The 16,305-nt window shown below is 32.6% G+C and overlaps 1 protein-coding gene across 2 annotated transcripts in view; it reads left to right on the top strand.

Annotated features, from left to right (window-relative positions):
- Nucleotides 1-7,688, top strand: part of LOC131876373 (agamous-like MADS-box protein AGL8 homolog) — a 103,403-nt gene extending 95,715 nt beyond the window's left edge. The window contains exons 3-5 of one of the 2 annotated variants that reach the window (XR_009372680.1): nt 7,138-7,199; nt 7,307-7,406; nt 7,643-7,688. Coding sequence is in view for 1 of the 2 variants with exons in the window: in XM_059221573.1 (XP_059077556.1) it covers nt 7,138-7,199; nt 7,307-7,321 (77 nt within the window). In the remaining variant the exon portion in view is untranslated. Of the gene's footprint in view, nt 1-7,137; nt 7,200-7,306; nt 7,408-7,642 lie in introns of those variants that run through there. The other variant, XM_059221573.1, reaches the window with a different exon arrangement.
- The last annotated feature ends 8,617 nt before the right edge of the window (nt 7,689-16,305 follow it).

Below are 16,305 nucleotides of genomic sequence, written 5' to 3'. Positions count from 1 at the left end.
TATGTTTTAGTCTGCAGACCATGTTCAGATCTTCTGCCAACTAAAAACCATCAGAATGGTCTATGTACACTTATTTTAAATCTTCTTTCAAGAATGCTAATTTGACATCCGTTTGGTACACCTTAAAGTTCTTGCGAGTTGTAGATGTAAGAAAAATCCTAGTTACTTCCATTCTAGCCAGCAGAGAAAAAGTCTCCTCAAATTTATTTCCTTGTACTTGAGAATATCCTTTACAAAACAATCTGGCTTTGTTCCTAATTCTCCTTCTTCATTCAGTTTATTCAGGAACACCCACTTTGTTCCTATAACATTTTTATTTGCTTGTCTAGGGACTAGTTCTCATGTATGATATTACTCAATCTAGTGAAGCTCTTCTTTCATTGCTTTCAACCATCCTCCATTCTTAATAGCATCAGAAAAAGTTTTTAGAATCCATCTTTGATAAAAAACAAACATTAGCTTGCTCTAATTTGTTCTTCTACCATGTAGGGAGCAGCTTTTGATCTGCAATCCTCAAGTTCTTCTATGGTTTGATTTTAGTTTTCATCAACTCTAACATTTGTGCTTTCAACTATATTCCTGATTCTCTTGTAACATTTGTAGCTCTTGCTTCTTGTTGAGTAACCAAGGAAGTTTCCTTCATCAGTTATTGAATAAAACTTTCCAAGATCTTCATCATCTCTTGTAGTCTAACATTTGCTTCCAAGAATTCTTAAATACTTGATAGTAGTAGTTCTTTCATGCCATAGCTTATAAGGGGTCTTATAATTTTTTATCCTTACCTGCCCTCTGTTAAGAATATAGATAATAGTATCGACAACTTGTTTCTAATACACATCAAGTAAATTGGCATCCTTTAACCTTATCCTAGGAATCTCTCTAACAATTATATTTTTCCTTTCTACTACCCCATTCTACTGAGGGGTCCTAGGAGTAGGCAGACTATCCCATTCTACTAAGGGATCCTAGGAGCAGGCAAATATCTCCTAATACCATAATTTTCATAAAACTTATTAAACTCATTTGATGTAAATTTGCTTCCTGTATTATACCTTAAGCATTTGATCTTTGCATCTATCTCATTCTCAACCATAGACTTGAAAGCTTTAATCTTATATAGGGCTTTTATTTTCTTCTTATAAAAGTAACCAATGTTATTATAGAGTAATCATCAACAAGTCCCATAAATACATTTCACCATTTAGTCCTCTTGTCCTGGTTGATCCCCATAGATCAATTTGTATCAGCTTGAAGGGTTTTTTTACTAGAATTCTATTTTCTCTTGAATCTTGCCTTTGTCTACTTTTCCATCTGACATTCCTTGCATAATGTATTTGTAGGCTTGATAATCTTTGACATATCTCTTACTTCTTGTGTAGAGCTGATCTTCACCATTTTATCAAAATTCATCTGTCCCATCCTCTTGTACAGAAGTTGACATTCACTACCTCGAGCCATTAGAAAACTTCCTCCTTTAGCTTCCTTTAGATAAATATTTCCACCAATCCTTGTTCCTTCTGCAATCAATCTTCCTGAGCTACACTTTTTGATTTTATAGCATATCTCATCAAATTTAAGTTTGTATCCTTTGTTGCACATCTAACTAATACTATGAAGATTATGTCTCAATACCTTAAAATAGAGAACATCTTCTGCCTTGTTACTTCTATCAATGGTTGTGTTTCCTTTGCCACAAATATGAGAAAACTCTTTGACACCAAACTTAACTGATTCCCCATTCCACTTTTCAAGATTAATGAACTTTCTTCTATCATCAGTCATGTGATTAGAAGACCCACTATCAATCGCCCAAGCATTTGGTCCTTCTTTTGCATAGAGAGTGTTGGAAACTTGAATAATGCTCTATTGTGTTGTCATTAATATCAGACTTGTATGGAATTTGTCATAATCAATTGATGTAGTTTATCACTTACACATATGCTAAATATGGCCTACCTGACTAGTGTTTGTGATGATTTATCTAAAGTTCAGTTGATGATTTTCCTAGTGTTTAGTTGATGGTCTTATGATGTTCAATTTATGTGTTTAAGTTGATGAGTTGATGATTTGGATGGTGATTAGTTGACGGTCTGATGATGTTAAGTTTATGTGTTGTAGTTGATGGTTGATTATTTAGTTGTTGATTATTTTCCAGGTGCTTAGTTGATGACCAATCATACTATATGCTTTGGAAATACTAGTGCAAATGTTTCTAATAATGGGTTTAGATGTTGATGCTTTGTTTGATGGTTGTGTTGTTGTTTATGTGTGTGGCTTTCCAAATATCTACAGTTGTGGATTTTTTTATATGGAGATGGGAAGTTGTATATTGTTTGATAGTTATGCTGAGTAAGCGTTAATATATAGGTAAGAGTACTTATATTCTGTGTGAAAAAATTGGCACCTTGTCTGGTTGTCACAATTGGTTTGTGTAGAATATGTATCAAGTATTCAGTTATGATAGAGATTTATGGAAAACTGAAGATGATGGTTGTTGATATATTGTGTTATCACAGATATTGGTCTTATATGGTTGATGTTTGTCTTTGATTGTAAGCGTTTAGTAAATATCCATGATTAGATGTTTAGATGTTGCCTAGTATTGATGTTTTGCATACATAAGTTGGTTCGGAAAGGTTACAATACATGAAGTCTTAATATGCAGGAAAGAGTATTTATTGTTCCAAGGGAAGAATGATTTGCATTCTTCTAGATTATGAAGATCATGATGTCTGGATTTGGATATAATGTTTATGTTTTGTGAATGGTGTACTAGCAGTTGTCTAGGTCCTCTGATTGCCCATATGATGAGTTCAATTGTTATTGTTTTTTGATAGTAAGGCTATCTGTCAAATTGATCTTGAAATTATTTGGTGGCTTATGGATATGCAGATCCAAGGGATGTGATTTGGAGGACATGTTTATTTGGTTTGTGTAGTATTCTAGTTCAACTTTCAAGTGTTGGCTTTGATCCATAATTTAGTAATGTTGGTATGTTCTCAGCATACTCTATTGTGTTGAGTCTCATTTATTCAATTGATCTATCTTGTTTGGATAATGCTCTTTTGGTCTGGATATACTTTAGAGGATGAGTTATATTGTTGATATGGATTTCACCATGGCATGTGGTGATCCACACTTAGTAATTTGCATTGGAAGATGTTTTTGGGTTGACCAATTGATGTGTTTCAATATCTTTCTACATGTTTCACTTGGTGCCAATCTTGTAGATTGTGGTAGCGTGTGTGGTTCACTAGAATCTACTTGAATAAATGTATTATGATGTGTTTGGGCCTTCTTTATTTCCTAGAGAGGACCGGTGTAATTATTTTATGTTCGGATGATCTAAATTTTTTAATATGGCTTATTATGTCTTGGCTGGCCTAATTGAGGGTTTTGATAAAGAAATTTGTATATAAGAATGTATGGTTGTATGTGTTGAGTAAAGGAATGAGCATGAATCATTGTGTAATACATGAGAATAATATTCAAGGAGATTTTGTGTTGGTGATGTGCAAAAGTTAGTTAAGAAGTGCCTTGATAGTAAAATCTTTAGAGTGATAGTGATCAAAGATGGTATTTATGATTAGATGTGCTTACCATGATATTGTTCGCTTGATACCAAGGTTTAAGGTCAATTTCATGATCAGGAGATCTTACTCATTTCAGTTTCAACTATTTTTCTTGTCTTTTGGTGGATAGTGAGTTTGTCGTTATACTTGTATATCTTGCCCCGAGATAGTACATATCAGTTATGCAAGTCTCTTTATATCTTGCCCTAAGGTTGTGCGCCTTAGCATTGCAAGTCCATTAGGTTAATATTGCTCCTTGATAATGAGCCTAAAACCTTATAATCAACTTTATTATATTGCGAGTGTGACTCTCACCGTGGGTTTTCCCTTGTAGGGTTCTCCATGAAAATATGGTGTAGAAGTATAATGCTGAACACATGAGATAATTATTATCAAACTAACTCAACACCAAAAAACAACATGCTGGACATGCATAACCAGCAACACATAAACTCACCAAATTGCTCCTATCTCACTCAAATCTCCTCCAAGTAGATCATTTTGGAGTTGTTAAGTGCAGTTGTTGTGAGCAAATAAATTAGAATATGTGCGAATGTGCTTTCATGATCATATCAGTTGCAGAATTGTATGATGTAAAGACAGTGACAGTGTGGTAGCAATTTTTGTTGGAGTTGGCTACTTGTGATAGTAGTTCAAGTGAAGATTCATTTTGGAGAAAACTTTATCCCATTGATTCAGATGTTGTGATAAATTCTATCTTGCCCTAGGATAGATCATCTCAGCTTGCAAGTCTTTAGGTGGTAGTGTGCTTCCATTGCAGTGAGCCTAAAACAAAATTGTAATCATTTTATATATTGTGAGTTGATTCTTACTGTGGTTTTTCCCTCATTGGGTTTTTCACGTGAATGTGGAGTTCTCTTGTGCATTATGTTTCTTTACTTTATTCTTTATTTTTCTGATGAAGTAAAAGATATGTTTATTATGTTCTGATAAGATAAAGTTTAAGATTTAATATTTTAAGGTCTAGATTGGTTCACCCCCCTCTCAACCAAAAAGTGTGTTGAACAACTGGTATCCGAGACAAGTTCCTCTAGAAGAAGCTTAAACACTTGAGAAAGATTCAAGATGGCACAAGACAAATCTTATAGGATCCTTAAGTTTGATATCTCAAATTACTCTTTTTGGAAGATGAGGTTGGAATCACATCTTACTCTATGAATTTTGGGATTTGGAACTTTATTGTAGAAGGTTACACCTCTCCCTCTACTCTTACTACTTTGGATGACATTTGGGCATATGTGAACAACGGAAAAATAAGGAATGCAATCATTAGTGGACTATCTATTAATGAACTCTTGAAGGTAATAGACTGTAAATCCATCAAGGATCTTTGTGACAAGCTTAACCGTATTTATGAAGGAGACAAGAAGATAAAGCAAGTCAAGTTGCAAAATCTCAAAGGCAAATTTCAAAGTTTAAGAGTGTCAGAAGATGAAAGTATTGATAGCTACATGCATCAAGTCACTGAAGTAGTTTCTAGAATTAGATGTGTTGGTGGAGACATGAAGGAGGATGAAATTGTGAGGAAGGTACTTAGGACTCTTCCTAGTTCTTTTGTTGCTAAGATGTCTGCTATTAAGGAAAGTAGATATTTAAATACTTATATTATGGATCAACTCTATGCAGCCCTTACTGTATTTGAGATGAGAGAGATTGAATTAGATAAACCAAAGAAGAAATTTTTATCTAAAGCAAGTAAGAAAGTTGAAGATGATGCTGACCTAGATGACGCAGAAGCAAACTTTGCGAGAAGACTACAAAAGGGCACTCATAAATACAAAGGTAAGTTACCTCTTATATGTTTCAATTGTGGTACGATTGGTCTTTTTGCCAGTATAGATGTCCTTTTAGAGAAAAAAATAGAAGAAGAGATGATATAAATAAGATAATAGATGATAGAGATAGTGGAGATAAGCCTAAGTGAAAGTTTTACTTAAAAGAGAGTAGACACTCATCTGAAGATGAGGACTGTGATGATTCTAATGAAGAGGCCCTATTCATGGTTGTGGAAGTTGATGATGATGAGGAAACCAATTTCTTGTAGTGTAATAAGAGTAATTGAAGATAATTAATTGTGTGGTATGATCTACATGAAAAAGAAGAGCAGAATGCATGGTTGATTGACAATGGTTGCACAAGCCACATGACAGGGGATAGAAGAAAAGTCATCAATTTTGAAAAGAAAAATGGTGGATCAGTTATTTTCGGTGGTGTAGAATTTGCTCAAGGCTGAGACAAAGGGACAATATCCATTTATGGGAAAACCAAGATAGAGGATATTCTATATGTTAAGGGCTTAAGGCACAATCTTCTTAATGTTAGTCAGATGTGCATATTTCTAAATAAGGTCATCTTTGAACTCTTCCTTGTGATCAAATAGAGCAAAAAATAATAAGAAAATTATTGAATGTGACCCATGGATCAATTAAAAAATAACTTGTGCACATGTTTTATGCAAACACAAATTTGATGACAGCTACGTCTTAATATAATATTTAAAAATTTATGAGTGGTGACAGAGTATTAAAATCCCTTGGCATAAATGCAAAACCTATTCCGTACATCTTTCAACTTCTAGCCCTTAATTTGAGTGGGGTCCCACATTTGCATTAATGATGCCCAATTACCTTCTCCTCCAACACCATATTTACAAAAAGAGGATATGAAATAAAATAAATGGAAAGTGTGAGGCATGAGTTGGTTACCTTAATAGGCTCATCAAATACTCAATGTGTTGGATTCTTTTATAGGTTTGTAATAGGGGAGAGGACCCAGTGGTTGTGCACCATAACTTCACGCTTCTCAAAATCTTACGTGAAAATTTCAAATCACTCTGAATTTTTTACAGCAGCTTACTTGGCAAGTCTCCTTCTTATAACTAAGGTTTCAGGGTCACATCATCAAATATGATTCCACATCCACATGCTTTTTGCCAAAGTGTCCAAAACAACCCAAAAAAAAGTGAGACTAATAGGTTTGCAAAAGGGCCCCAATGCTTGTGCAGCTAAGGTGGCATCACATGATTGGTTACTTTTCACAATAAATGGTATATTTCATTCTATTATTGGTACTTATCATACAACTATTAGTGCAATGTTGTACAAAAGTTGGACATTAAATCAGCAAGTATGGGGGGTTCCTTTCCCCTACTATTGATATGATCCAAGTATGAAAATTTTTTAACTTAAAAAAAATTATGGAGATTCATTTGTAGTTAGAGCCTTATCTAGTTCTTGATGGATGATATAAGTAGTTACTCTAAATTGCAAACCATAAACCGCTTTCCAAATTTACAAGTATTTTGCTTGGGTTTTAAATTCTATAAAAATTCTTAAATTTAAGACTTTCTACATAATGTTAAACAGAAAGCATAAAATATAAAATTTTATTTAATTTTTTTTTTTTTAAATATTCATTTTAAGTCATGTATACTTTTTCACCCTTTAGAAATGAGTACACTAATATAATTATCTTTATGTGTAAATTAATGTAAAACACATAAAATATTTGTTACTAGTTTATGACTAACTCCATGTTTCAATAGGTACTAGGTTTGGAAATGGAGAACTTGGAGGAAAGGTTGACACATTTAGAAAAAATGTACAAGTAAGAAATTTTAAATATGTTATGACATTTTAATAGTTGTTTTATAGATTATGAATTTTATTAAATTTAATCTATTTTATCCATAAGAAATGTTTTTTGTATGATAGGCATATGAATGGTGAAGATTTGGATCTGTTAAATTTTAAGGAGCTGAAATGTATTGAGAAGAAAATGAGTTTGAGTGCTAGGAAGATACACTCAAGAAAGGTAACTTATAATAGCTTTAAAATTTGTTTTAAATTTTATTATTTTTCTTGATTATATTTTTTGAAATACATTTACTATTATCAAAGTTAGAAGATAACCTTGAAGTTGTATCTTGAATCTATTTTTTTGAATATTGTTTTTTTAAAAAAAAAAAAAGTTAAACCAACTTATAGTATTCTATATTTATTCAATTAAATTTACATTATCTTATAGAGAACTATTATATAATTTTGCAGGATAAAATTTCACTAGAATATATCAGATCTCTGAAAATGAAGGTATCACATAATTTCCTTTTAAAAACATATTATTTATATCATACATTGATTTTATCACTTAAAATAGTTTTAATTGGATATTTATTATTCTTTTGCAACTAATTTATAATTCATAAAGAATGTAATATATTTTCTTTAGGAATCAAAAGATGAGAGTGGAGATTATTTTAAAAAGGTTAATCCATTTAAAGTGATATTTATAATTTATACATTATAAATAACCTTCCCTTGAATTGTTTAATTAGTTAGCATTCTTAATGGTTCAATATGCATTACCATGGATTCTCGAAATATTTTCATTCTCATTATATTTTAAAAATATATAAATAAACACTAAATATGTAACTATTAAAGAATTTAAATAGAATAACTTAAAAGATATTAAAATTTCTTTAATAAATATTTAATGTTATAATAATTCTATATTAACTTTTTCTTAACTTATGATTAGAAGATTTCTTTTAGTTTTTGGATTTTTACAAAAGTGTGATGGTTGTTCTTCTTATCTCTAAGTATATAATTTATCTAGAAGTAGCATCATTTTGGTGTAGGAGTTTTTCTCATGATTACTAGCTTCTTAAGGTCTTTTATTAAAATATCCATTTCATCAAACTAGTTGTAGATCTATACTTATATTAACAAGTATAATAGATATAAAAGAAGATAGACTCATCAATAAAAAATACATTAAAATCTATGGTGAAGATTGGCTCAACAAGTAAATAACAAGATAAATAAATAGTAAATGTAATAATAAGTTGGAATGTGCTTAGCTCTTAAATGATGATGGTCGGTGGTGTGCTTGATTAAAATTATAATCATGCTCCATGACTACAATTTGATCTTCAAAGCTACATAAGAAGCTTAATTCCAAAAGTATTGGTGGATTGGATAATTGAATTATAAATACTTTGATTTCAGAGAAATCTAGGAACTTAAGGGAGTAAAGAATATTGTAGTTAAGTTGAATGTGCATGTTGTCTTATTTTGGGATTTATTAGTGATGCAGGAGCATCTTAGAGTACCTTAATGTATTTCTGTTTATTACATCAACTGGAACACATCAAACATGTTCAAGCTTTTGGATATTTTGACAAGATTTTATAAATCTGAATCTCAAAAGATCCTCAGGCAAGGGAGATAGCGTAGAGTTTACTAGGAACAGTTTGTGGAGCCTTTTCATTACTTGTAGCATCAAACCTAACACATCATGAGGAACAATGAGATTTAGAGGCAACTCCAGCTAGAATTGCTACAAATTTCATTAATTTATGGAGCTTCACCGTTAAATTTATGTTGAGCTACATATTTAACAGTACATCGAGTGTTTGGATAACTTGTGGTTGACGTGGATCACACCTGCTCAAATTTGATATATAAACACCCCTAGGATTCATTGAAATGAGTTTTGTGTCTTGTTCTTGATTTTATTATTATATTTGCTTGCAAGCTTATAATAAGCCTATCATGGCCTATGCGTCAACTATAATTTGCATGTAGTAGTCTAGTGAACAAGTAGTAACCGTTCTATTATGTTGAATCAATAAATAAAATAAATATTTTCCATTCTTTGGTATTTTTGTTATGTTAAGTCTCACTTCATGGTTGGAAAATCCTCTCTAGACCCTCCACATAAAATTCTAGTTTTCATGTATTTTGGGTTTGCTGTAATCCCAACTGAAATTTAACATGATTGACTACCAATTCACATAGTGGACATGTAATCTCAGAGTGGGTTGTACTGTGTACCCTACAGCAATTAGGCAAAAGTATTTCTTACAAACATAATCTATCCTCAACTCCTATTTAACTCTCGGTCCACCTTTAGAATCTTGTGAATGCTTGATTTATCACTTCTAGAATATTGAAATGATTGACTTCTTCAAGTATCACTGGTTTGGGTATATCTCAAAAGAAGATATTTCCTTGTATTGTCAACTCCACCTTTGACAAGAAGATCAAGCAATTCAGCTCATCATGTGCAGTTGTATTATGGATTCTACATTCCCTTGCAGATGCATAATCATACAAATTCCTAGGGTGTAGTTGTGCATTCAAATCTTTATGAAGTTGAGGAACCGAAGGATTATGTAGATAACAAAAAATATGGAATTGCTACTCATCTATTGAGAAATCTTTTTAGACTTTTTTATTTTCTGGTTTTTTTGAATTTTTGGGTTTGCCCCTTTTGGGGATTTTTGAACATAAAAGAGATCTAACATATCTCAAATTTAACACTTGAAAGCTCATATCAGTTCCAAGTTGTTATACTTGAACATGAACAATCCTTCTTCTAGTGGTAATTTTAGTAATGGACATTTTGTGACACTCTCCAACACAGAATAAAATACTAAGTATTCTATCTTCTGTTGAATAAGGAAACCCAAAATGCTAAATCATTTGATCAATTAAGGTAACCCCAAGGTCCTTATTGTCAATTCTTGATGTTGCAATGTGTTGTGCATTTTGCACCACATCCCCGTCCGTGACAGGGGACCCTCGATTTTTGGATTATGTCCTTTGCTCTGCATAAAGAGAGGAGGTAAATGCTCTGAGTTTCTTCCAAACGCCCTTTGAAAGCCGAAGTAAATCTTGATATCGTAGGGAAAATGAAGCAAAAACAGTGTCGTTTGATCAGTATACCTGAGATTTTTTGCATTAGGGCGAGGGCAAAGTCAAAACACCATAGGATGTCGAATTTGTTTCAAGGTTTGAAATCGCACCATTTAGGCCCGATATCTGCTCCTCCAATTTAGCCCATGGAAATGTAACTAAGGGGGGCGATCTAAAGTTTAAAGTTGGCCAACATAAAATCGCACCAAATAGACTAAAGGCCCGAAATCCATAAAAGAAGAAACTCACAAAATAGCTCCACAGGCCAAAAATAGTTTAGGTTCGCAAAATCGGCTTCTAAGCCGAAAATGAAAGGATTCATATTTGCACAGTCTCACCTCATTCAGCCGACAAAAAAAGAAAACCATCTAAATTCGCGCAAAATGACCTAGTTGCCCAAAAAAATCTTAAAGAAGGTAAAAATCGAACCATGCAAAATAACCCCCCCCCATTCAGCCAAAAGCTCTAAGTCTCGCGACCTCACTCATTGAGCATAAAACACCAAAAGCAAGTTCAAGTTCACAAAGTCGGCTTATAGGTCGAAAAGGAGAGTAAGACATATTCGCTCATGTCAATAAACCGAAAAACAAAAGGGAGGCAAATGAGCATTTAAAATAAAATCTCACATTTCACCTCTATTGGCCGAAAACTAAGGTGCACGACATTTCAACTTAAAAGTAAATCTCTTGAAAAGGCCTTTCACGTTCAAAATTTGGTAAAAAGGCACATAAACATTGAGAAGAAAGTCTTGCAAAAGACCAAATTCGGCTGAAAATCATGAGCAAAGGCACTTCGGCTTGAGCTAAAATCTCACGTTCAAGCTAGAAATCCCGAAATTTGGCAAAGGAAGACAAATGAAGTTTTTTCAAACTTCACATTTTAATCAAAGGGCCGAAATTTGAAGAGGAATCATTTTAAACTTGAAAAGAAAATCTAGCATTTACCTTCAAGGGTTCAAAATTTGAGTAAGGAGGCAAGAAAACATTGAAATAAAGTCTCTCAAAAGGCCCCTTAGACCCGAAATTGCAAATGAGGCCCCTTTCACATAAAATTTTAAATCGTTCAAAACATGTAGAAGGCCCAAATTTCATTTAAGTAAGAGAGTGAATCAAGAGCAAGGGAGGATATTAAAACGTTTTTATTTTAGCCCAAAAGGCCGAGTTCCTCCAGGTCTTGCGATTTTACTTTCGAAGCCAAATTTTCTTCAATTGGAGAAGAGGGGCATTTAAAGATATAATTTAATATGATTGTTAAAATTAATTTATTTAATTTTTCAAAATGATTGATTGAGGTCAAAATTGATTGTTTGTAGATTGACGACGTTGGGAAGAGCTAAAGTGAAAACTTAAGCGCAAAGTGAAGCCTTGATTGCGATCGATGTCGAGAAGCGAGAATGCAGGAGCGTAGGACCAAAGCGACAACCCCAAGCGTTGCCAATGAAGAACGCACCACAAAGCGCAAGACAAAGCACGAGGTATTGTGCCACCAGACCACAAGGTTAGAGTCCACCAGCTAGACCAAAGACAGAGAACACAAAGTGCTACCAAATATGCATTTTTAGAAGGATACACAGCTGGATTTAATTCTAGAAATTTAGTTTCTGAAAACTGAAATTGTTTATTGTAAAAAGAGAGCTTCTTGTGCGCCCCGTCTAATGGATTCAAAGTGAGGGGACACAAATTAGTTATCTCCAACTACCAAATTGATTGAATTAATGCGAAATAGTGATAGGTAGTTGAAAATGTGGTTGGGGGGATAACTAAGAATTGAGGAGGCATGGTTAAAGCTGTCAGGCTTCTAGAGGGTAGACCAGGACTGTTGGATGTAGTAAATCCTGGCCATCGATTGAAATTGTATATTCTATAAAAGGTAGGATGCCTCTCATTGTAAAGGGTTAGAGTTTTTTTGTAGGTAGTTAGAATAGGTTAGATTGTTAGAAGGTTAGAATTTTGTAGTTAGGAATAGAGTAGAAATGTTGCAGGAATTGTTGTAATAGCAACTAGAATCAATATAATAGACATTGATTTGGTGCTTATCATCTTGATTTTATTCTGTTTGCATGGTTTCCTTCAGCAATTTAGATAGATCTTTTTGGTGTGTAGGTATTTGTTGGATTCCGGTTCATACCATTGGGAATATACTGATTGTGTATTCCTGTGAATGGTCAGTCTGAGCCATTAAAATTGTGTTTAGTTCAATTGTAAGTGTTCGTTTGAGCTGCGCTAGAATTGGGTGCTTATCCATGTACTTGCAGTCTGAAAATCTTCTAAGTCCCCTTGAAGATTGCATTGTTCTTGTGAGGTTGTGAGTTATTTTGGTCAAGCAAGGATTGGTTATGTCGAATCTGTCTACCCACACACTAGTCTTGTCAATTTTAGGTCTCCTATCGCTTCTCTTTTGCTTTTGTTTCATAGTCTGAGAATCGCAGTAGACCAACTTGTTGTAAACGTAAGGCCACCTTGTGCTCCCAACAAAATACATCGATCATTGAGTTATCCCGCAGTCAAGAACTAACATTTAGAATATTGAGTTCATCCCCACTGATCAATCTAAATAGCATTAGGGATCTCCTTATTTCAAGAGAGGATAGGATGCTCAGCGAGTAAATTCTATTCTGCGTTGGCTGGATAGAGTTGTAGCAATACGATTTTAGCCACGTCCACACAATGGATAGATAGTGAAATGATGTCATTTGTTGTTATCACAAAGGGACGTACGATATACACTTCTACAAAGAAGTTCAAACTTGAGCATCTGATATATCAATTTAAGTGATGCCTTCCTCCTAAATTAACTTAAACTTATATCAAACAAAGATCAAAGGGATAAGGGTTTGAGAATTTAATCTAAGACCTATGGAAAATGATGATAATGGATAATTCTTTAGATAGACAAATTCCTTATGAAACTACTTTCTTCTTAGCCAAAGATAACTCACAACTCCATAGAAAGAGTGAAATCTTCTAAGGATAGTGAAATATTTTCATATTGTAAACATTCATCAAAATACCCAATGTTGGATCAATCTTAATGAAAATCCACAATTGAACTAATATCACAATATGGTTTAGACTAACCATACATTGCAATTCGCAATCAACAAACTACAAATGGTATGAACCAAAGAATTCATCAAATATCTTCACATTTATCCATCAAAATAAATGAACTTCAACTAAATATTGAGAAGTAGAAACCATGCAAAATATTGAAACAACACACAAAGATCCACCATATCCTCAATGAAAATTATGTAATGTTGACAGAGTCTCGACAACAATTTCCGATCTCGTTTTCCTTCTACTACTTGTATCACTTTTTCTATTAAACTTTACAATTGAAAAGGCCAAGCCTTTTATAGACCTTGAGCTATAAAAAGAAGGGCCCATATTGATTCTAAATTAATGACCAAGATTATTCAATGAAACCCTAAGTTGAGTTGGTTATAAATACCACCTAAACATTTAATTTCAACCGATGAGAAAATTGGAGGTGTTCGAATATGTGTCCTTTAGGGACCAATAATAAAAAGGTTGTAATATTGCATTTAATGTCTTGATACACCTTCATCTCTTCTTCGTTCGATGAGTCGGGTTCAACGAATCTGGACATGATAATCTTTAACTTGTCATTGGTGGAGATGAGTAGGCACCACCTCAACTCTCACACGCCTTGTAGACTTTCTTCTTTCTTCATCTTTATTTTAAATCCAGTCGATGAGTTTCTGATTTTGATTAATTCTGTTAAAACTTCACAATTCCTTTATACTTCATTTCTTTCGTATTTCGATCTTCATCTTCGTGACAATCCTTGAAAAGTCATCTTGTCGTAGTTGTATCCTTCATGTTTTTGAGTCCTTCTTTGAGTCCTAACTTATGTGAAGGATTGGCCATGTAATTTCTCACAACTTAGCCTTCTCTCTATTCACAAATTTTCACTCTTCCACTTTTACATTCAAACTTAATACAACCACATTTCTCCACTTTCTTAATTTTAAGTTTTTGAATTGCATTTCTCAGTTTGTCTTCAATTCCAGTACTTAACCCTAAATCTGCATTTCAACTTACAAAAGAGGGAAAAACACATCATAATCAAACAATCCACTTAATATTAAGTCCTTATCTGATTTGTGATTGAATCTAGTGGATTTATCCCCTCTTTTGAATGTAAAGGATTTCCTCCCCAAAGTGAAAATTGATTTGGTGTTTTCTCCTTCTATGTTGCAAATTGCCAAATCAAATTTTCCCCTTTACATTTTGGTAAACCCAACTCCTTACATGATTAATTTTGATTTTTGTTTTTAGATCTGAGTGTATGCAATTTTAAATTTAAGTTTTCAGTTACAAGTTTGATTTCATTGCAAATTCTAAAAATTTATAGGTTAATTTCATTAATACCATAATTTTTAATTTCAAAATTGAGCTTGTGAATTGTTTAATTTGGGTTTCATTATTTCAGATCTAAGCACTTTTTTCAATTTCAAAATTTCATCTACAAGTCAAATTTCAGAATTAATTTTTCAAATTAAATGGTTAATTTCAAAAACCCTAATTTTTAAATTTTTAAAAATTGAGATTGTGGATTGTTTAAATTTACAGTCCACAATCTCAATTTTTAAAAATTTAAACAATCCACAATCCACAATCCACAATTCAAATTTACAGTCTTGGATCAAATTTCAATTTTAAAATTAAGTGGTTAATTAAAAAGACACCAATTTTTAAATTTCAATTAATCTTGTGCATTTCCCAATTTTCCAATTTTCAAAATTCAATCGTAGATCTAATTTTAAATTTTAAAATTAAGAGGTTCTTTTTACAAGGCCCTAATTTTAAATTTAATTTTCTTGTCGATAAATTTAAATTTAAATTTTAAACTTAAGAGGTTATTTAACGAATCCCTAATTTTAAATTTAAATTTTTGTTGGATAAATTCAAATCTTCTAGTGGGTAATTTTAAATTTAAATTAAGTGGTTATTTTCAAAGCCCTAATTATAAATTTAAATTTCGTAGGAGGCTGCATAATTTTTCAAAAATTGAATAATCATTTTTCTAAAATTTTGCATTATTCAATTATTCCCCAATTTCAAAAAACTTAACTTTCAAATTCTCATTTTCAATCTTCATTTCACATTTTTCAAAATTTACATAAATTAAGTGGTTTTATTGATAAAACCCTAATTTATTTCAATTAATTTTCTTGGATTTAAATATTCATCATGACAATTAATGGATTTGATCTATTTTCTATTTCACATATGATTACATTGTTTTTTATCTACATTTATTATAATCATGTGTTGGATAATGGCTTCTTCCACTTCATGTTACTTCTTTTCATTCATAGCACTTGGACATATTGCATTTGTTCGGATTTCCAAGTTGATTCCTTTTCAAAAATTAGATCTCAAAGATTTAATTTATCATGTAAGTTGTGTTATGGTGATGTTTTTGGGCAAATGCATTTCATACGTAGATCACCTAAAATCTTTTGTAGATCCTAATCCTAGAGATGACAATGAGAAAACTAATACTTGTACTTCTCCTAGGGTATCTAATATGAATGAAGAAAGGGGTAATACTCCTATCAATGATCTCTCTAATAGAGAGAAAGCATTCAAGAGCAACATGGTCCCATCTTCTCACACACATACAATTGCACAAGAGGGGCAAGATCAAAATATTGGTGTTTCCATCTCTTTAGATCCTCCTTATTCTCCAAGAGCTTATCTTAAACATCAAAACATTTGTAGAGAAGATTGTGTCATGCATTTAATTCATGATCTCTCTCCCCATATAATATTAAGTAAAGATGGGGCCTTAGATGATAAGGACCTTCCTTCCCAATCTACCAAAGACGATATGCATGATTAAAGAAAGAAAAATCCTCCTCTACAAGATATTCTTTCTGATGAACACAATGGACCACTGAGAGGGGGGGTGAATCAGTGGTAATTAAAAAGTTTAACTCTTCTAAGTGATCTAAGCTTTGATGACAGAAACCATTA

This window comes from Cryptomeria japonica, chromosome 5, assembly GCF_030272615.1.
Source record: "Cryptomeria japonica chromosome 5, Sugi_1.0, whole genome shotgun sequence".
Lineage (NCBI taxonomy): Eukaryota > Viridiplantae > Streptophyta > Pinopsida > Cupressales > Cupressaceae > Cryptomeria > Cryptomeria japonica.
Note: the sequence above shows the minus strand (reverse complement) of the source record. Positions and strands in the feature narration are given on the sequence as shown.